Source organism: Ctenocephalides felis, unplaced genomic scaffold (assembly GCF_003426905.1).
Source record: "Ctenocephalides felis isolate EL2017-DRISC unplaced genomic scaffold, ASM342690v1 CF-g0.4_SCAFFOLD_01886, whole genome shotgun sequence".
NCBI classification, from domain to species: domain Eukaryota; kingdom Metazoa; phylum Arthropoda; class Insecta; order Siphonaptera; family Pulicidae; genus Ctenocephalides; species Ctenocephalides felis.
Window position 1 is genome coordinate 106,463,377 of NW_020538040.1, and position 22,646 is coordinate 106,486,022.

Genomic DNA, 22,646 nt, shown 5'->3' on the forward strand with positions numbered 1-22,646 from the left:
TGTCTACGTATGTGTGTATAAAACAACAATAAAATAATTTAAATTTTTCAAACTTACCTCCATTTCAAATATATATATGAATAAACAAAAAAGAATATAAAAAACACAATATATAAAATTTATATAATTATAATTATAATATTTATATATATTTATATAAAAAATCAACAAAAGTTAAAACTATATGTTAACACTACTTATTTCTACAACATTTCCTACAAATTTGAACACATGTGTTTTGAATTGCAGCATAGTGCACTAGCCGGCACGCATCTACAGAACAACGGCATAACTTTGAAGGTGCGTTCGATTTTGCGTTGGCGTTTCATAATCGATAAAATAAGAATATTGACTTTTGACTATATTTTTGAAATTATATTATTTTCTCTGCATATTAATTTATTATAATTTAACATATTATGTTTATTAATCTATGATATATAATATATAATGAATTCACGTAATAATATAACGTACTCCACAAGCTATGTCAAATATTACATTTGCGCGCAATTGTACAGCCACATGTGGTCAAATTGTGTTTTGTGTGTGTTTACATAGGAATAACCTCAAATTTTGTTATTATATATTATTATATTTCGTATTATATATATTATATATATAAAATTTATATATTGTGTTTTTTATATTTGTATATTCATATTTGAAATGGAGGTAAGTTTGAAAATATAAAATATTTCAATGCTGTATTTATATATGTTTCAATGTATATTAAATTTTTACGTTATAGTCTGTAGGACAAAAATATGCCAAGGAGGCTGAAACAAATTCAGCCTTAGAATCAAATCCAGGTTCATCAACCAATGCTACAGGTAATAAGTATAGATTGATATTGAAATTATAATTTGAATGTTTGAATTCTATAAAAATATGCTTTTTTACGCGTAGATGTTTTGTCCTTTTATAAATGTTTCTTTATTAATTTAGACAAAACCAAATTTATAGCTTCGCAAGAATCTATAGATAAATTATCTATTGCATTTGGGAAATTATGCTATGAAATTAAAAAGATTAAGGAAGAGCAACAGGAAATGTTGCTCTATGTGAGGCACAAAACCAAGATTATTCAGCAACTTCTAATAATCGCATTACCATTTCTTTTGAACTGCCCATGGCAAGCCTTACAGATGTACAAAACATGGAGATGAAATTAAATAATGATGATGTTGCTGTGGAATTGGTAACAAGTTTGAATTTTGTAAATAGCATATGTATATACTAAAAGTGAGCATATATAAAATTTGTACTAGATCGGCCAATTATCTTTACTTGGTGGGCATAATATGAGAGGAGCAGTCGTTACTATTATGAAAAAGATATTTAGCAGGGCTGTAGCTGTGCAATATTCTTCAAAAGGCCGAAAAAACAAGCTGGATTTTTCGGCACTGAAATTATGCAGTGTTGTTATTCGTATGTCTGCTAAAATATTTCTCAATAACTTCCATCAGAAATTTATTTCTGAAATTCATTCGCAGAGGCTGTCAGAATTAAGTGCCCTGAAGTAGTGGATGCTGATATTATAAAAACTATTTCCACGGTGCTGGCACAATCACGAGATTGGGATGGAGCCAAAAAATTCAGTATGTTGTTGCAGAAAATTATTATCCATACCATGTGTCTTAGAGTTTTATACCCTACTCTACGAGTTCTAAAATACAAATTCATATTACAGGACTTCTTCAAAAGGACTTAAACAGTGGGAATGCCTAAGATATTATATAATTTTTAAATGAATTTTTGTTTGTTATTTTATTATATTTATTAAAGACAAGCATTATTCTTTGTGTGATACCTTCTCACAATAAATACAGTTACAAATTATTTATGCATACTGTGATCATTGCACTTAAAGTGCAAAGTGTTATATAATAATTTTTCAGGCTTTTCTTTGTTTGATACTTTCTCAATTTTTTTAACAATAAAGTTACAAATTATTTATACTTAAAGTGAGCATTGCACTTGAAGTGCAAAGTGTTAAATAATAATTTTTCAGGCTTTTTTTTGATACTTTCTCCATTTCTTCAACAATAAATAAAGTTACAAATTATAATTTGTACCATGACATATATTTCATTCATAAAAATGTGTTTTGTATGAATGAAATATATCTGTGTCATGGTACATAAAGTTTTGATTATTAAAATTAAATTGGAGATTATGCTACCTAAGAACATTAAAAAATTAAAATATTCAGCTGACACTTTAAAAGCTTGGAATATAAAAAGTCTTAATGATTGCTTTATAAAGATAAGATTCAACTGATGAGATATTGGTATCTGAAAATTCTCTACGGAATATATATACTATACAAAGTATAGAATACAATATATGTCTCATTTTAAATAATTTGCATTACTTTGCAATTCTTTATTTATTATATATTGTCTAGATTTTAACCTCAATTTGCATTATAAAACAATAGTTTGTATTGTAACCTAATACCGACGCGTCGTTGAAATGGCGCCGAATCTATGAACAAGCCGTGTTTGTTTGTAAACTATCGTGTTATATTTGCAGAAATAATCGTTGTAATATATTTAAAGTGTATTTGTACAGTTGCTAATATAAAAGATTTCAGTATATACGTATTTATATATATAAATATATTATTAGAATTATATATATATATATATATATATATATATATATATATATATATAGTATATATATATTACTAGAATTACTTAAATGACAACTCATAAAACATAACCTCGTAATCATAAATCTCAGATATAGTTCTGAAATCAACTGTGAACTGAAACATTTCTGAATTACTTATAACAGGTGAGAAACAAATACTATAGTTATGTGCGTTTATATATTATTACTCATTCTTACTTTTAGAAAATCTTTTAATAATAATGGATTTGTACCTGTTCTTTAAACAGAGCCTCGATTGCACAAGTTACATTCAAAGAGTGCACCTCGGGGAAAAAGTTCTTACTTCAGTGGTCTATTTATTGGATAATAATCCTTCACACACCACAGGTTTTGAAAAAGTTTGGTAGAGATTTATCAAAGACTGGGAAAACCACTTCTAGTGCCGCCATAAAAAACTTTTTGGTTAATTAGAAAGGAGTGCAAGAATTCATAAATATAAACTTTTCGAATATGGTTGATGCTAACAAGAACAGTGATTTGTACAACAATAAACCTACCTAACATCTTCTAGTAGTATTTTGCCATTAATTAGTTATATTTTTTTAAATTTAGAATGTCTTGCAGGTAAAATACAAATTACAAAACAAGTTCATTCAATTGCCATATATTTCTATGGGAAACAGTGTTTTGCCTAACAAAGCTTCTACTGTAACAATCTTAAATTGGTTATAACAGGTAAGAAACAAATACTATAATTATGTGCTTTCATATATTATTACTCATTTTTACTTACTTTTAAAAAATTTTTAATAATAATACATTAGTACCTGCTCTTCAAACAGGGTCTCGATGGCTTAAGTTACACTCAAAGGGTGCACCTCGGAGAAAAAGTTCTTACTTCAGTGCTCTATTTATTGGATAATAATCTTTCCCATACGACAGGTTTTGAAAAAGTTTTGTGAAGATTTATCAAAGACTGGGGAAGCCACTTCTAGTGCGGCCATGAAAAAACTTTTTGGTTAAATAGAAAGGAGTGCAAGAAATCATAAATATAAACCTTTTGATCATGGCTGCGGTTAACAAGAATAGTGATTTGTACAACAACAAGCCTACCTATCACTTTCTCATAACATTTTGTAATAATAATAATAGTATTTTCATATCAACGTAAATGTGAAAGCACATCTACTTTCCAAAATTCATTTAGAGTGATACTTTATTTGTTCCAATACAAGGTTTTTCCATAAAAATACATAGCGATAGAATTAATTGTTTTGTAATATATTAAAAGCAAATATAATATTTTTGTTTAAATGTTACACCGTTATAAAATAACATGCAACTAAATTATTATTTTATCATTATTTTAACTTATTCTGTAAAAAAATAATTTTGTTACATTTTGTATTATATGTAATTTTATGTTAAGCGCATTATTAATTTTACTATACATTGTAATTTTGTATATATGTTATTCGTTATCCATATTGTAAAATAAATTTAATAGTCTTAAAAGTCCTCATGGAAGAAATCTGTGGGCTATGTATTTAAAAAAAAATTAAATAAAAGTATTTAAAGTAAAAATGCATTTTTTTATATAAAAATAATCTAGCCAATGTATATAAAAAATGCATTGGTTATAAATAGCCAGAATAATTCATGACCAATGTTAATGAGGCTACAACAAACCAATATTTATCAATATTGGTAGGCGATATTGGTTCCAAATTGCCAGACTCATTTGGCCAGGATTAATTAATTAGGTGGTCTGGTCAATATAGACCAATATTGGTTTAACTATATGGCCTCAATATAAAAAATGTTCAATTTTTATGACCAGCCGATACTGGTTTCAAATTTGACCAATGTAGATTATATATTGCTCGTAGATTCAGACCATATTAATTTCTACATGGGTATTTATTTTAAATTTGAAACTCTTTGACCATTTATTTTAAATTTGAAACTATTTGACTATTTATTTTAAATTTGAAACTATTTGACTATTTATTTTAAATTTGAAACTATTTGACTATTTATTTTAAATTAGAAACTATTTGACTATTTATTTTAAATTTGAAACTATTTGACTATTTATTTTAAATTTGAAACTATTTGACTATTTATTTTAAATTTAAAACTATTTGACTATTTATTTTAAATTTGAAACTATTTGACTATTTTTTTTTAAATTTGAAACTATTTGACTATTTATTTTAAATTTGAAACTATTTATTTTAAATTTGAAACTATTTGACTATTTATTTTAAATTTGAAACTATTTGACTATTTATTTTAAATTTGAAACTATTTGACTATTTATTTTAAATTTGAAACTATTTGACTATTTATTTTAAATTTGAAACTATCAGACTATTTATTTTAAATTTGAAACTATCAGACTATTTATTTTAAATTTGAAACTATTTGACTATTTATTTTAAATTTGAAACTATTTGACTATTTATTTTAAATTTGAAACTATTTGACTATTTATTTTAAATTTGAAACAAATTGACTATTTATTTTAAATTTGAAACTATTTGACTATTTATTTTAAATTTGAAATTATTTGACTATTTATTTTAAATTTGGAACTATTTGACGATTTTATTTAAATGATTTTTATTTTATTTAAACGATTTTTATTTTATTTAAACAATTTTTATTTTATTTACTTGCACACTCTGCAGTAGCACATCTTCGCATATATCTATGGTTCATGTCGAAAAAAGCCGCCAAAAAATTCATTCTTTCCTTTGGGACTTGCCGGGCGAGAACATTACATCATTACTCGTACATTATTACATCGGAGATTGGGATTGAAATCATTCCTCGTGTCTTCATGTTTCGGGCGAGAATATTTTCCAAGTTATATTACTATAAAATCAGCGTTCAATAAAAAATGCCATTGCTTTATGCTTACGCAATCTTATTTTTAGATCAGGAGAATTGACAAAGGGGTCCGTGGAGACTCCATTTGAATACAATCACTACATTTTCAAGAATTTTAAAGCAAAGATATTATGTAATCAAAATGCTTTTTATAGTTTAACTAACCATGTGCTTGATTTTTTTTGGGTAATGTTACACAACTCGATCCATCACTCATCTTGTGCCCTAGCTGTATCTTGTCCGATAATTTTAAATATAATATTTAGTCGACTTAGCTGACATTTAGAATCCTAGACGACTTTGTGAATCATAATTTAGTGTTTTTTGAAATTTAATTTTCAACTAACCATGTGCTCGATTTATGTCGAGTAATGTTACTCAAGTCAATCCATCTGATTGATTTCAAATATCATATGAAACTGTGGGAGTTGTAATGATTATGACAATATATTAAATTAGAAACTCCCAACATAAAAATATATCAAATTTATTGACTATAAAAATATTTGGATATCAAAAATATACACGACAAGTACCATTGTTTTTTACAAATCAAAAACAGCCTGCTTGATATCCCCACACACTCCCTGCCCAGTGTTGATCTCACAGTTTAAAAAGAAAATACAGGGAAACACGTTATAAAAATGTGGTGGGAAAGCAGATTATAGCAGACCAGTGTTGTAATACTGGTCAATTACAAATTTCCATTTTTCGTCAGCAGATCCACCGTATGTGGTGATTCGACCTGCCATCAACTCCATATTCTGCATAAGGTTCTGACTAAAAAAAAAAAAATGTGGAAAATTTCCTGTACCTCGATGTCGGTGAACTTCTAAGATTCAGCCTCGATGTAATCGGTATTAGTTATATCAGAATTACTAAATGTTTAGAATGCATAATTTATGGGTACAGTTTCCATTTCTGCAAGCGTTGCATTCGTATCTGATGAGTTCCGATCAGAGAAAGAAGTTGGCTCTTTATCCAAATCAGGATCATTGGTTTCTTTGACATAAGAGTCCAGAATTGTGGAATCCAATAAATTATGTCAAATTTTGTTTTGACTCGTCGTTGTCACCGACGTTGAATTGCATTCCAATGAAAAGTTCAGGCTCCAAATTATTTTTTCTGTCAGCAATAGACACTGAGGTCTGGGTATACCAAATGAGTAACCTCGGAAGTCTGATCCAGATAGTAAGTACGTTAACTATGATGGATTGAACTGGACGTACCTTATAGGTCGTCTCTGAAGACCAGTGACTATGGTGCTGCGTCAAATTCTTCTTAAATCCTCGAAAAATTAAACTCCTTTATCTTCACCTCCATCGTCGTGAGTCACCAATGTGAGAGTTGTAATGATTATGACAATATATTAAATTAGAAACTCCCAACATAAAAAATATATCAAATTTATTGACTATAAAAATATTTGGATATCAAAAATATACATGACAAGTACCACTGTTTTTTACAAATCAAAAACAGCCTGCTTGATATCCCCACAAAACTATTTAGTTGTCTAAGCTAAGCTTTACAATTTGAAATCTGGAAGACTTTATGAAACATAATTTAGAAAGTGAGCATTTTGTAAATTTGTTACTTTTTATTAGACTTGGTTGCTTTATCATTACTCTCAAATAGTTCAGTTATCATTGAACAGTACAATTTGTTTAAAGTTTTATCAGAAGTTTTAATATTTCACAGCTTAGGTTGTACCTGTGTAAGATTTCTCACTCGTGCTTATTTCATACGAAGCATTTTGATTTTTTTTATTAAGTATAAAGAAATAATGATTGATACAATTGTCATTTGATAATTTTGTATGTGCATTAATTTTTTGGGATGATTTTATTTAAAATTGATAATGAATTCTATTTATCTTTATCTTTATCGTAGTAGGTATAGATGGTAAGACTTATTGAACAAGAAGCCTTAATATTTATTGGATTATTATTTATTCGAGATAAAGGTTTTTTTTTAGATTATTATTAGCCACGCTTACATGGAGCATTTAGCCATCCACAACATTCCATTTTTTTATTCTAATTATTTTTTAAATTTTAATTTCTTATTGAAAGACAATTATTTTTATTCTTCAATATTAAGGAATAAATTTTATTTCATTATGATATTTCACTTTGATAAATCAGAAAAACCTTATATGTAGAAAGGTGGAGTCTGTTAATCATACAGTCTGTTTTAAAGTTTTAAATTTTATCATGGAAGATTGTATCCGAAGTACAAAAATATTACTATTTCTTATATTGAGCATCGGCATCATTTTAATAATGCATTTATAATGATGTTCATTCCAATTTAATACTTCTTTCTATAATTTACAAGTTCAGAACAATGTTTTTATTCGTATTGGAAAGCAAAATGAAGCTGCTTTGGAAATAATTTTGCAATTGAAATCAGTCGGACCCTGACAAATCTAGTGTTCATTGGTTGAAGTTAATAATCTGAGGAAACTCATTCATTAACACAATAACTAGGTTTGAGTGTCATATTGCTTTAAGGTATGTTGATTAGATTTGCATAACAATCGACCTAATTTTTTTTTGTCTGCTTTCAGACAGTTTACATTGTTTTTATATTTCTTCAAATGCTTTCATCTGACATCATCACTGTCATTTTAAGACTGTAGAAGTGATTTTGATTAGTGGCCATCAAATGAAAAAGCGACATGTCTCATTAAATATCGAGCATTTAGTAAATATTCCAAAGATGTGTGAAGCATTCTGAGGCTGTCTGAAAAATATACTGAAGATTCTTAAAAGTAAGTTAAAATACCAATAAGTTTTATTGATTGAATTTTGTTAATAAGTACATTTATCATTGATTTGCAATTACATTGATGTCCTTTTAACACTCAGCAGATTTGAATTTGCCATCGACGTCATTGCACTTTGGATGAATGCGGCGCTTTAAATATTTTACTTGATTTATATAAAAAATTAAGAAACCCTAGATAATCAAAGAAAATGTTAAAACAAAATTAATCATTGAATTAAATATCAAATTTAATAAGACTTTGCATTTCATGATTCGAATGATTGCTTGCATGGTAGCTTTCGTATGGATTAATATATTACAGTGCATGCGTAGTTCTAGTTTTAATAACACTAACAAATACTAACAAAATAACCATCTATTCTATTTTTAATCAATAATCATGTAATCATTTGAATCATTTAAAATAATGCAATGTGTAATTATCATTCATTACACTTTTTATCACTGCTTTCAATTCATAAATTCGTTTTCTGTACATCCAAGTGCGAATTGTAAACCGTTGTGACATTATTACATTTTATTTCTGAGTATTCGGACTAAGTCACATCAACACATAATGTACAAATTGAAGAAAACTGTAGGAAGTGGAATTATCAAGTAATGTATGAAAACTAGGTATATATTTGATTTATTTTATCAATTAATGATACATCATCAATTATGTATTCATCTATGTAACATAACTAATGTTCTTTTTTTTCAGATCCTTCTAATTCAACTGTCACTAATCTGAAGAAGTTCCACACTGATAACCTTCTCTAAAAGATGTATTCTAACCTTGTTTTTTTATTGCAGGTTCAATTCTCCACTACTGAATCAACTGCCACCATCGACTCAACCGACTTTATCGACTCTAGTCAATCAAACGTAAGTAAGCTCATATCAAGTATTTATCAGGCTGTATGTATCCTTTCTCAAACATTTTAAAAGATGTATTCTAACCTTTTGTTTTTTTATTGCAGGTTCAATTCTCCACTACTGAATCAACTGCCACCATCGACTCAACCGACTTTATCAACTCTGGTCAATCCAACAGTAAACTCATATCTTAACTTAGGCCTTTGGTCTTGGTCTTAACTTGTTGCCCTGGTCTTGGTCTTGGTCTTGGTATTGATATTGGTCTTGGTATTGGTCTTGGTCTTGGTCTTAACTTGTTGCCCTGGTCTTGGTCTTGGTCTTGGTATTGGTCTTGGTCTTAACTTGTTGCCCTGGTTTGGTCTTGGTATTGGTCTTGGTCTTAACTCGTTGCCCTGGTCTTGGTCTTGGTCTTGGTCTTAACTTGTTTCCCTGGTCTTGGTCTTGGTCTTGGTATTAACTTGTTTCCCTGGTCTTGGTCTTGGTCTTGGTCTTGGTCTTGTTTCCCTGGTCTTGGTCTTGGTCTTGTTTCCCTGGTCTTGGTCTTGGTCTTGTTTTCCTGGTCTTGGTCTTGGTCTTGGTATTGGTATTAACTTGTTTCCCTGGTCTTGGTCTTGGTCTTGGTCTTGGTCTTAACTTGTTGCCCTGGTCTTGGTCTTGGTCTTGGTCTTGACTTGTTGGTTTTAACTGTACAACCAAGTGCGAATTGTAAACCGTTGTGACATTATTACATTTTATTTCTGAGTATTCGGACTAAGTCACATCAACACATAATGTACAAATTGAAGAAAACTGTAGGAAGTGGAATTATCAAGTAACGTATGAAAACTAGGTATATATTTGATTTATTTTATCAATTAATTATACATCGATCATGTATACTATCAATTATGATATTCAATAGTGATATCAATTATGATATCAATTATGATATTCAGGATAAATCAATTATGTATTCATCCATGTAACATAACTAATGTTCTTTTTTTTTCAGATCCTTCTAATTCAACTGTGACTAATCTGAAGAAGTTCCAGACTGATAACCTTCTCTAAAAGAGAAGATTATCAATTGAACCTGCAATTCCACACTAATGAACCAACTGCTATCATCAACCCAACAGACTTTATCGACTCTAGTCAATCAAACGTAAGTAAGCTCATATCAAGTATCTATCAGGCTGTATGTATCCTTTCTCAAACATTTTAAAAGATGTTTTCTAACATTTTGTTTTTTTTTTATTTCAGGTTCAATTCTCCACTACTGAACCCACTGCTATCATCAGCCCAACCGACTTTATCGACTCTAGTCAATCAAACGTAAGTAAGCTCATATCAAGTATCTATCAGGCTGTATGTATTCTTTCTCAAACATTTTAAAAGATGTTTTCTAACCTTTTGTTTTTTTTATAACAGGTTCAATTCTCCACTAATGAACCAAATGCTATCATCAACCCAACAGACTTTACCGACTCTAGTCAATCAAACGGTAAGTCTCCGCGGTCTCGGTCTCGGTCTCGGTCTCGGTCTCGGTCTTGGTCTCGGTCTTGGTCTCGGTCTTGGTCTCGGTCTTGGTCTCGGTCTTGGTCTCGGTCTTGGTCTCGGTCTTGGTCTCGGTCTTGATCTCGGTCTTGGTCTCGGTCTTGGTCTCGGTCTTGGTCTCGGTCTTGGTCTCGGTCTTGGTCTCGGTCTTGGTCTCGGTCTTGTCTCGGTCTCCTCGGTCTTGGTCTCGGTCTCGGTCTTGGTCTCGGTCTCGGTCTTGGTCTCGGTCTTGGTCTCCTCGGTCTTGGTCTCGGTCTTCTCGGTCTCGGTCTCGGTCTCCTCGGTCTCGGTCTCGGTCTCGGTCTCGGTCTCGGTCTCCTCGGTCTCGGTCTCCTCGGTCTCGGTCTCCTCGGTCTTGGTCTCCTCGGTCTTGGTCTTGGTCTCGGTCTCGGTCTCCTCGGTCTTGGTCTTGGTCTCGGTCTCGGTCTCGGTCTTGGTCACTTCGGTCTCGGTCTTGGTTTTGGTCTCGGTCTTGGTCTCGGCCTCGGTCTTGGTCTTGGTCTTGGTCTCGGTCTCCTCGGTCTTGGTCTCGGTTCGGTCTCCTCGGTCTCCTCGGTCTCGGTCTCAGTCTCCTCGGTCTCGGTCTCGGTCTCCTCGGTCTTGGTCTTGGTCTCGGTCTCGGTCTTCTCGGTCTCCTCGGTCTTGGTCTCGGTCTCCTCAGTCTTGGTCTTGGTCTCGGTCTACTCGGTCTTGGTCTCGGTCTCGGTCTTGGTCTTGGTCTCGGTCTCGGTCTTGGTCTCGGTCTCGGTCTTGGTCTCGGTCTTGGTCTCGGTCTCCTCGGTCTCGGTCTCCTCGGTCTCGGTCTTGGTCTCGGTCTCGGTCTCCTCGGTCTCGGTCTCCTCGGTCTTGGTCTTGGTCTTGTATCCTTTCTCAAACATTTCGATATGTGTATTCTAACCTTATGTTTTTTTATTTCAGGTTCAATTCTCCACTACTGTATCCACTGCTATCATCAGCCCAACCGACTTTATCGACTCTAGTCAATCAAACGTAAGTAAGCTCATATCAAGTATCTATCAAGCTGTATGTATCCTTTCACAAACATTTTAAAAGATGTTTTCTAACCTTTTGTTTTTTTTATTGCAGGTTCAATTCTCCACTAATGAACCAACTGCTATCATCAACCCAACAGACTTTATCGACTCTAGTCAATCAAACGGTAAGTCTCCGCGGTCTCGGTCTTGGTCTCGGTCTTGGTCTCGGTCTTGGTCTTGGTCTCGGTTTGGTCTCCTCGGTCTTGGTCTCGGTCTCGGTCTCGGTCTCCTCGGTCTCGGTCTTGGTCTCGGTCTTGGTCTCGGTCTTGGTCTCGGTCTTGGTCTCGGTCTCGGTCTTGGTCTCAGTCTTGGTCTCGGTCTCCTCGGTCTTGGTCTTGGTCTCGGTCTCAGTCTCCTCGGTCTTGGTCTCGGTCTCGGTCTCCTCGGTCTTGGTCTCGGTCTCGGTTTCCTCGGTCTTGGTCTCGGTCTCGGTCTCGGTCTCGGTCTCGGTCTCGGTCTCGGTCTCGGTCTCGGTCTCGGTCTCGGTCTCGGTCTCGGTCTCGGTCTCGGTCTCGGTCTCCTCGGTCTCCTCGGTCTTGGTCTCGGTCTCGGTCTCCTCGGTCTCAGTCTTGGTCTCGGTCTCCTCGGTCTCGGTCTTGGTCTCGGTCTTGGTCTCGGTCTTGGTCTTGGTCTCGGTCTTGGTCTCGGTCTTGGTCTCGGTCTTGGTCTCGGTCTTGGTCTCGGTCTTGGTCTCGGTCTTGGTCTCGGTCTCGGTCTCGGTCTCGGTCTGCTCAGTCTTGGTCTGGTCTCGGTCTCGGTCTCGGTCTCGGTCTTGGTCTCGGTCTCGGTCTCGGTCTCGGTCTCCTCGGTCTCGGTCTTGGTCTCGGTCTTAGTCTCGGTCTTGGTCTCGGCCTTGGTCTCGGTCTTCGTCTCGGTCTTGGTCTCGGTCTTGGTCTCGGTCTCGGTCTCGGTCTCCTCGGTCTTGGACATGGTCTCGGTCTCGGTCTTGTCTCGGTCTTGGTCTCGGTCTCCTCGGTCTTGGTCTCGGTCTCGGTCTCCTCGGTCTCGGTCTTGGTCTCGGTCTTGGTCTCGGTCTCCTCGGTCTCGGTCTCGGTCTCCTCGGTCTTGGACACCTCGGTCTTGGACTCCTCGGTCTTGGACTCCTCGGTCTTGGACTCCTCGGTCTTGGTCTCGGTTTCGGTCTCCTCGGTCTCGGTCTTGGTCTCGGTCTCGGTCTCGGTCTTGGTCTCCTCGGTCTCGGTCTCCTCGGTCTCGGTCTCCTCGGTCTCGGTCTCCTCGGTCTCGGTCTTGGTCTCGGTCTCCTCGGTCTCGGTCTCCTCGGTCTTGGACTCCTCGGTCTTGGACTCCTCGGTCTTGGACTCCTCGGTCTTGGACTCCTCGGTCTTGGTCTCGGTTTCGGTCTCCTCGGTCTCGGTCTTGGTCTCGGTCTCGGTCTCGGTCTTGGTCTCCTCGGTCTCGGTCTCCTCGGTCTCGGTCTCCTCGGTCTCGGTCTCCTCGGTCTCGGTCTTGGTCTCGGTCTTGGTCTCGGTCTCGGTCTCCTCGGTCTCGGTCTCCTCGGTCTCGGTCTCCTCGGTCTCGGTCTTGGTCTTGGTCTATATATTTTAATATTTATATATTTAGTTAAAACCTTAAAAATATCCCTCACACTATTAGTTATGCTTTTCGTTAAATATAAATAATTTTTAACGATTTTTAAACTTTATTGGATTTATCTGCTTCTTAAATTTACTCGTGACATTTTAAATAAAAAACGATTTTAAGTCATAAATTTGTACTAAAGTATATATATTTTTTATTCTAAATATTTAGTTAAAACCTCAAAATAATATATAGTTCTGAAAACTTAGCCTTTACTAAGTTGCAAATATTTTTTATGAATTTTTCAAAGTCTACTTTAAATCGACTTCAGAAATATCAAAACGCGATAATAATATATGTATAAAAAGCGATTTTAACTAACAAATATATACTAAAATAAACATTTTTAACTTAAATAAATAGCTTAAACTTCAAAAAAAATTATTAGTATCAAAATTACCATTTCATTTAATTTTAAATTATTTTTAACGAATTTTGAAATCTTTGTTGTATATATTAGCTCAGAAGATCCTTCTTGACTAAAAAGAGGTTTTAAATAATAATTTTGTACTAGAGTATATACATTCATTTATTTAAATATTTAGTCAAAACTTCAAAAAACTTTTTGCACAAAAAATGACCTTTCTATACTATTTTTATCTAATTTTTATCTAATTTTCATCTCATTTTTATTAATTTTTATCAATTTTTTCCTCCCCAGGTATACAGATTTGGCCTGGCTAGAAGAAAACGTTCGAGGGCAGGATTATTTCAAATGCATGTCCTCGATTTCTGCAAATCCTTTAAGTACTGATGCAACCTGGAAATACGTCCAGGACAATTGGCAAAAAATGATCGACAGGTTCGGATTGGGGGAAAGAAATTTGGGCAGACTTATTCCATCTGTTACCGACAGATTTACTACTGAGGATAGGCTGAAAGAGGTAAAAAGACGATATAAAAGATGATACAAAATTATCATTTATTCAAAATTTTTATATCGGAGTGTATAAAAGTGTGACCTAGGAAATGTTGTAAATTTTATCTAGTTTCACCCTGTGTAATTGAAAAGGGGTGGTTTTATATAAAGTATTTGAGTTATTTGACAAAAACCAAAAAAATGTCCCGAATTAAAATTTAATTTTTCAGATGAATGACTTCTTTGCCAAATTTCCGGAGGCCGGAGCAGGAGCTGCTGATCGGAAACAAGCCCTGGAAACTGTTTCCAATAATATAAAATGGTTAAAAGTTAACAAAGACAGTGTTGCAAAATGGTTGAACGAGAGGAAATGATTTTAAAAAAATATATATAAGTGCTCTTTAGTGTTGAAAGTCGAACGCAATTGTAAAACTAAACAGAAAGTTTTTTTTTTATTAAATAATTAAAGTATGTGCATATTTTTGTTATTAATTTAATTTCAAGGTATTCCTCTGTCTGTAAAAAAATAATAGGAGCAATAATAATATGCGTTTTATCAAGAATAGTTTGTGTAGGTTTGTATCATTTCTATACATATATACTTTATAATGGACATCTATGCTATAAATAAACTATTTATTTGTTACAAGTTTACTGTGTGAATTTATTAATCAGCAATTACTTCATTTCTTTAATGAAGGTTTATTTTTAAATGCTAATTACAATGACAAACCGACAATGTCATATCCGAAGTATGACTTTAATTACATTATTGTTTGTAAATATTATACATATTTTTAATGCTATTATAAATATATAATTTATCATTATGATATAAATGTGTATAATGGTTGACACTAATAAATGTGTGCATCACGAGTGTTACCATATTACTGATGAACGTTATTAAAAATTGTTATATGATGTATTTATTTTTACTTAAATGCCATCTCATACAACAACAAAAAAGTTTTACTTCAATACTTATTATATTTGCAATGCGTTACAAATGTGAAAATAAGTTATAACAATTTGCATATATCATTTAGTCAAAATTCAAATTTGAAATTGGCGCCCTTTGTGGCGCTACTGTTCACCGATCGAAAACTCTGAAGTTGCACAACATGGCGACCTGTCAGCACTTATTGAAGGCGCCTTAGTTCTTTATGGGATTCTAGTGAAAACAAATGGCAAAAAAAAGAAGTGAGTGCTATATAAATAATGTAGTTAGTTGTGCAAGAAATATTTTGTGATGCAAGAAAAATGGAGCACCCTTAGAAGTCACGAGCGGCGGATCGGATAGTAATTGAAAGGTATGGTAATACACATTTAGTATATAGACATTTGATAGTTTTGTTAAGAACGAGTTTTATGGGTTTGTGCTGATTCTTGCGATTTAGTAGTCAGTTTTGATGCATCGAATTCCAATACAGATTTTTTTATACTTAAAAGTTATATATACACTTATAGGTAATATTTTTACAACATAACCTGTAAGTTACAAGCAAAGGTGTTGAAAATCGAAATAAAACTAGTGGGGCGCACGGCATCGTTCCTTAAGGCGACTTGCTGGAACTTCCCGTACCAAAAATTATTATTAAAAACATTAACATTTTTGACACGCACATATACATCAATTTTTCGTAATGTATGTCAAAATGTCCAGAAACCTCACGATTACTATAACTTACCCTAAGGGGAGTTAAAAAATGTAGTAAAAGAAATAGAATTAAATAAGTGAGCAAATAGTAATTATAAATAACTTGCACAATTATGTTCTGGATCATAGATCACTCAGCCATTTTCTCTTTAGTTTTTCGACTGACTGGGATTGACATATGTATCCAATTTGTCTCGAACAATCAACCTTCTGCTTTTAATGACTTCTATTGGAAATTTTTAGGTCCTCGTGAATTATATATAAACCCATCAAGTGCTGCATATCATTCTCAGTATATTGTTTTGGGCTTTCTGAATTATACAAATATGTTATATACCATGTGTCGATATTGGAATTATCATCGAGAAGCTTATTTTGTAATCAAAGTTTGGATGATCTTCCTATGAGCCAGTTCAGGTACTTCAATTTTAAATCTATTTATTCCTTTTTCATTATTATGTACATTTTCCAATTTAGTTTACTATCTACATGCATTATTAGATTTTTTTATCAGGCCTTGTGTGGCTTCTTAATGAAACGATAAGATGTTGGGATTTGGTAACATGTGGTTCGATGTTCCATTTTTTAGCTATAATTCTGTTTCTCTTAATGAGCAAAAGATGCTCAAGGTTTATTTATTTATTACCCTTTTTTATTTATTATTCCCCTTCTTGCAGACTTTTTTGACAGCACGTGAGGCTTCAAATAAAAACCTCGATATGCAATTTGAAGAAATGTTCCCATGACAATCTTACTAATGTTGAAACGCAGTTAAAATGGAGATTTTATTTTATTTTAGTTTGATTTTTAGACCATTCACACTTTTATACATTTATATTTTCTAGCAATTTACAATATCTTCTGACAAAATAATATATTTGCTGACACTTTTAAACAGTTTCTATGTTTTGTTAACATTTTCTGACTATTTTTAAACATTTTCAGATTTAAAGCATGTTCTGATGATTTACAATATTTTTTGATAATTTTTTTTAAACAATTTCTATGTTTTTTTTTTAAAACAATGACTATTTATTTTAAATTTGAAACTATTTGACTATTTATTTTAAATTTGAAACTATTTGACTATTTATTTTAAATTTGAAACTATTTGACTATTTATTTTAAATTTGAAACTATTTGACTATTTGTTTTAAATTTGAAACTATTTGACTATTTATTTTAAATTTGAAACTATTTGACTATTTATTTTAAATTTGAAACTATTTGACTATTTATTTTAAATTTGAAACTATTTGACTATTTATTTTAAATTTCAAACTATTTGACTATTTATTTTAAATTTGAAACTATTTGACTATTTATTTTAAATTTGAAATTATTTGACTATTTATTTTAAATTTGAAACTCTTTGACTATTTATTTTAAATTTGAAACTATTTGACTATTTATTTTAAATTTGAAACTATTTGACTATTAATTTTAAATTTGAAACTATATGACTATTTATTTTAAATTTGAAACTATTTGACTATTTATTTTAAATTTGAAACTATTTGACTATTTATTTTAAATTTGAAACTATTTGACTATTTATTTTAAATTTGAAACTATTTGACTATTTATTTTAAATTTGAAACTATTTGACTATTTATTTTAAATTTGAAACTATTTGACTATTTATTTTAAATTTGAAACTATTTGACTATTTATTTTAAATTTGAAACTATTTGACTATTTATTTTAAATTTGAAACTATTTGACTATTTATTTTAAATTTGAAACTATTTGACTATTTATTTTAAATTTGAAACTATTTGACTATTTATTTCAAATTTGAAACTATTTGACTATTTATTTAAAATTTGAAACCATTTGACTATTTATTTTAAATTTGAAACTATTTGACTATTTATTTTAAATTTGAAACTATTTGACTATTTATTTTAAATTTGAAACTATCTGACTATTTATTTTAAATTTGAAACTATTTGACTATTTATTTTAAATTTGAAATTATTTGACTATTTATTTTAAATTTGAAACTATTTGACTATTTATTTTAAATTTGAAACTATTTGACTATTTATTTTAAATTTGAAACTATTTGGCTATTTATTTTAAATTTGAAACTATTTGACTATTTATTTTAAATTTGAAACTATTTGACTATTTATTTTAAATTTGGAACTATTTGACTATTTATTTTAAATTTGAAACTATTTGACTATTTATTTTAAATTTGAAACTATTTGACTATTTATTTTAAATTTGAAACTATTTGACTATTTATTTTAAATTTGAAACTATTTGACTATTTATTTTAAATTTGAAACTATTTGAATATTTATATTAAATTTGAAACTATTTGACTATTTATTTTAAATTTGAAACTATTTGACTATTTGTTTTAAATTTGAAACTATTTGACTATTTATTTTAAATTTGAAACTATTTGACTTTTTATTTTAAATTTGAAACTATTTGACTATTTATTTCAAATTTGAAACTATTTGACTATTTATTTTAAATTTGAAACTATTTGACTATTTATTTTAAATTTGAAACTATTTGACTATTTATTTTAAATTTGAAACTATTTGACTATTTATTTTAAATTTGAAACTATCTGACTATTTATTTTAAATTTGAAACTATTTGACTATTTATTTTAAATTTGAAATTATTTGACTATTTATTTTAAATTTGAAACTATTTGACTATTTATTTTAAATTTGAAACTATTTGACTATTTATTTTAAATTTGAAACTATTTGGCTCTTTATTTTAAATTTGAAACTATTTGACTATTTATTTTAAATTTGAAACTATTTGACTATTTATTTTAAATTTGGAACTATTTGACTATTTATTTTAAATTTGAAACTATTTGACTATTTATTTTAAATTTGAAACTATTTGACTATTTGTTTTAAATTTGAAACTATTTGACTATTTATTTTAAATTTGAAACTATTTGACTATTTATTTTAAATTTGAAACTATTTGAATATTTATATTAAATTTGAAACTATTTGACTATTTATTTTAAATTTGAAACTATTTGACTATTTGTTTTAAATTTGAAACTATTTGACTATTTATTTTAAATTTGAAACTATTTGACTATTTGTTTTAAATTTGAAACTATTTGACTATTTATTTTAAATTTGAAACTATTTGAATATTTATATTAAATTTGAAACTATTTGACTATTTATTTCAAAATTTGAAACTATTTGACTATTTATTTTAAATTTGAAACTATTTGACTATTTATTTTAAATTTGAAACTATTTGACTATTTATTTTAAATTTGAAACTATTTGACTATTTATTTTAAATTTTGAAACTATTTGACTATTTATTTTAAATTTTGAAACTATTTGACTATTTATTTTAAATTTTGAAACTATTTGACTAATTATTTTAAATTTGAAACTATTTGACTAATTATTTTAAATTTGAAACTATTTGACTATTTATTTTAAATTTGAAACTATTTGACTATTTATTTTAAATTTGAAACTATTTGACTATTTATTTTAAATTTGAAACTATTTGACTATTTATTTTAAATTTGAAACTATTTGACTATTTATTTTAAATTTGAAACTATTTGACTATTTATTTTAAATTTGAAACTATTTGACTATTTATTTTAAATTTGAAACTATTTGACTATTTTATTTAAAGGATTTTTATTTTATTTAAACAATTTTTATTTTATTTACTTGCACACTCTGCAGTAGCACATCTTTGCATATATCTATGGTTTATGTCGGAAAAAGCCGCCAAAAAAATCATTCTTTCTTTTGGGACTTGCCGGGCGAGAACATTACATCATTACATCGGAGATTGGGATTGAAATTATTCCTCGTGTCTTCATGTTTCGGGCGAGAATATTTTCCAAGTTATATTACTATAAGATCAGCGTTCAATAAAAAATGCTATTGCTTTATGCTTACGCAATCTTATTTTTAGATCAGGAGAATTGACAAAGGGGTCCGTGGAGACTCCATTTGAATACAATCACTACATTTTCAAGAATTTTAAAGCAAGGATATTATGTAATCAAAATGCTTTTTATAGTTTAACTAACCATGTGCTTGATTTTTTTTGGGTAATGTTACACAACTCGATCCATCACTCATCTTGTGCCCTAGCTGTATCTTGTCCGATAATTTTAAATATATTATGAAACTATTTAGTCGACTTAGCTGACATTTAGAATCCTAGACGACTTTGTGAAACATAATTTAGTGTTTTTTGAAATTTAATTTTCAACTAACCATGTGCTCGATTTATGTCGAGTAATGTTACTCAAGTCAATCCATCTGATTGATTTCAAATATCATATGAAACTATTTAGTTGACTAAGCTAAGCTTTACAATTTGAAATCTCGAAGACTTTATGAAACATAATTTAGAAAGTGAGCATTTTGTAAAGTTGTTACTTTTTATTAGACTTGGTTGCTTTATCGTTACTCTCAAATAGTTTAGTTATCATTGAACAGTACAATTTGTTTAAAGTTTTATCAGAAGTTTTAATATTTTACGGCTTAGGTTGTACCTGTGTAAGATTTCTCACTCGTGCTTATTTCATACGAAGCATTTTGATTTTTTTTTATTAAGTATAAAGAAATAATGATTGATACAATTGTCATTTGATAATTTTGTATGTGCATTAATTTTTTGGGATGATTTTATTTAAAACTGATAATGAATTCTATTCATCTTTATCTTTATCGTAGTAGGTATAGATGGTAAGACTTATTGAACAAGAAGCCTTAATATTTATTGGATTACTATTTATTCGAGATAGAGGTTTTTTTAGATTATTATTAGCCACGCTTACATGGAGCATTTAGCCATCCACAACATTCCATTTTTTTATTCTAATTATTTTTTAAATTTTAATTTCTTATTGAAAGACAATTATTTTTATTCTTCAATATTAAGGAATAAATTTTATTTCATTATGCTATTTCACTTTGATAAATCAGAAAAACCTTATATGTAGAAAGGTGGAGTCTGTTAATCATACAGTCTGTTTTAAAGTTTTAAATTTTATTATGGAAGATTGTATCCGAAGTACAAAAATATTACTATTTCTTATATTGAGCATCGGCATCATTTTAATAATGCATTTATAATGATGTTCATTCCAATTTGTTTTTATATTTCTTCAAATGCTTTCATCTGACATCATCACTGTCATTTTAAGACTGTAGAAGTGATTTTGATTGGTGGCCATCAAATGAAAAAGCGACATGTCTCATTAAATATCGAGCATTTAGTAAATATTCCAAAGATGTCTGAAGCATTCTGAGGCTGTCTGAAAAATATACTGAAGATTCTTAAAAGTAAGTTAAAATACCAATAAGTTTTATTGATTGAATTTGTTAATAAGTACATTTATCATCGATTTGCAATTACATTGATGTCCTTTTAACACTCAGCAGATTTGAATTTGCCATCGACGTCATCGCACTTTGGATGAATGCGGCGCTTTAAATATTTTACTTGATTTATATAAAAAATTAAGAAACCCTAGATAATCAAAGAAAATGTTAAAAAAAAAATTAATCATTGAATTAAATATCAAATTTAATAAGACTTTGCATTTCATGATTCGAATGATTGCTTGCATGGTAGCTTTCGCATGGATTAATATATTACAGTGCATGCGTAGTTCTAGTTTTAGTAACACTAACAAATACTAACAAAATAACCATCTATTCTATTTTTAATCAATAATCATATAATCATTTGAATCATTTCAAATAATGAAATGTGTAATTATCATTCATTACACTTTTTATAACTGCTTTCAATTCATAAATTCGTTTTCTGTACATCCAAGTGCGAATTGGTCTTGGTCTTGGTCTTAACTTGTTTCCCTGGTCTTGGTCTTGGTCTTGGTCTTGGTATTAACTTGTTCCCTGGTCTTGGTCTTGGTATTGGTATTGGTATTAACTTGTTTCCCTGGTCTTGGTCTTGGTCTTGGTCTTAACTTGTTGGTCTTAACTGTACAGCCAAGTGCGAATTGTAAACCGTTGTGACATTATTACATTTTATTTCTGAGTATTTGGACTAAGTCACATCAACACATAATGTACAAATTGAAGAAAACTGTAGGAAGTTGAATTATCAAGTAATGTATGAAAACTAGGTACATATTTGATTTATTTTATCAGTTAATGATACATCAATCATGTATACAATCAATTATGATATTCAATAGTGATATCAATTATGATATTCAGGATGAATCAATTATGTATTCATCTATGTAACATAACTAATGTTCTTTTTTTTCAGATCCTTCTAATTCAACTGTCACTAATCTGAAGAAGTTCCACACTGATAACCTTCTCTAAAAGAATGAACCAACTGCTATCATCAACCCAACAGACTTTATCGACTTTAGTCAATCAAATGGTAAGTCTCCGCGGTCTCGTTCTTGGTCTCGGTCTCGGTCTCGGTCTCGGTCTCGGTCTCCTCGGTCTTGGTCTTGGTCTTGGTCTTTTCGGTCTCGGTCTCGGTCTCCTCGGTCTTGGTCACGGTCTCGGTCTCGGTCTCGGTCTCTGTCTTGGTCTCGGTCTTGGTCTCGGTCTTGGTCTTGGTCTTGGTCTTAACTTGTTGCCCTGGTCTTGGTCTTGGTCTTGGTCTTGGTCTTGTATTCTTTCTCAAACATTTCGATATGTGTATTCTAACCTTATGTTTTTTTATTTCATGTTCAATTCTCCACTACTGAACCCACTGCTATCATCAGCCCAACCGACTTTATTGACTCTAGTCAATCAAACGTAAGTAAGCTCATATC

General features: G+C 30.6%; 1 protein-coding gene across 1 annotated transcript; it reads left to right on the forward strand.

Moving 5' to 3' along the window:
• The first annotated feature begins 231 nt into the window (after positions 1–231).
• On the forward strand, positions 232–14,580 carry LOC113375649. Its single transcript, XM_026615578.1, has 14 exons — positions 232–300; positions 752–833; positions 1,038–1,201; positions 1,272–1,431; positions 1,497–1,601; positions 9,014–9,047; positions 9,106–9,177; positions 9,273–9,345; positions 10,104–10,129; positions 10,192–10,312; positions 10,411–10,482; positions 11,791–11,863; positions 14,007–14,221; positions 14,427–14,580. The coding sequence occupies exons 1-14, from the start codon at positions 232–234 to the stop codon at positions 14,568–14,570; spliced, it is 1,410 nt and encodes a 469-aa protein (XP_026471363.1). The 3' UTR covers positions 14,571–14,580.
• Positions 14,581–22,646: the final 8,066 nt, after the last annotated feature.

What these genes read in the sequence shown, in the direction of transcription:
- LOC113375649 (XM_026615578.1), top strand. Translation starts at nt 232, where the DNA reads ATGTGTTTTGAATTGCAGCATAGTGCACTAGCCGGCACGCATCTACAG. An exon ending in TTCATCAACCAATGCTACAG is followed by an intron (nt 834 to 1,037) that starts GTAATAAGTATA and finishes AAAAAGATTAAG; the next exon opens with GAAGAGCAACAGGAAATGTT. An exon ending in ATGATGTTGCTGTGGAATTG is followed by an intron (nt 1,202 to 1,271) that starts GTAACAAGTTTG and finishes AATTTGTACTAG; the next exon opens with ATCGGCCAATTATCTTTACT.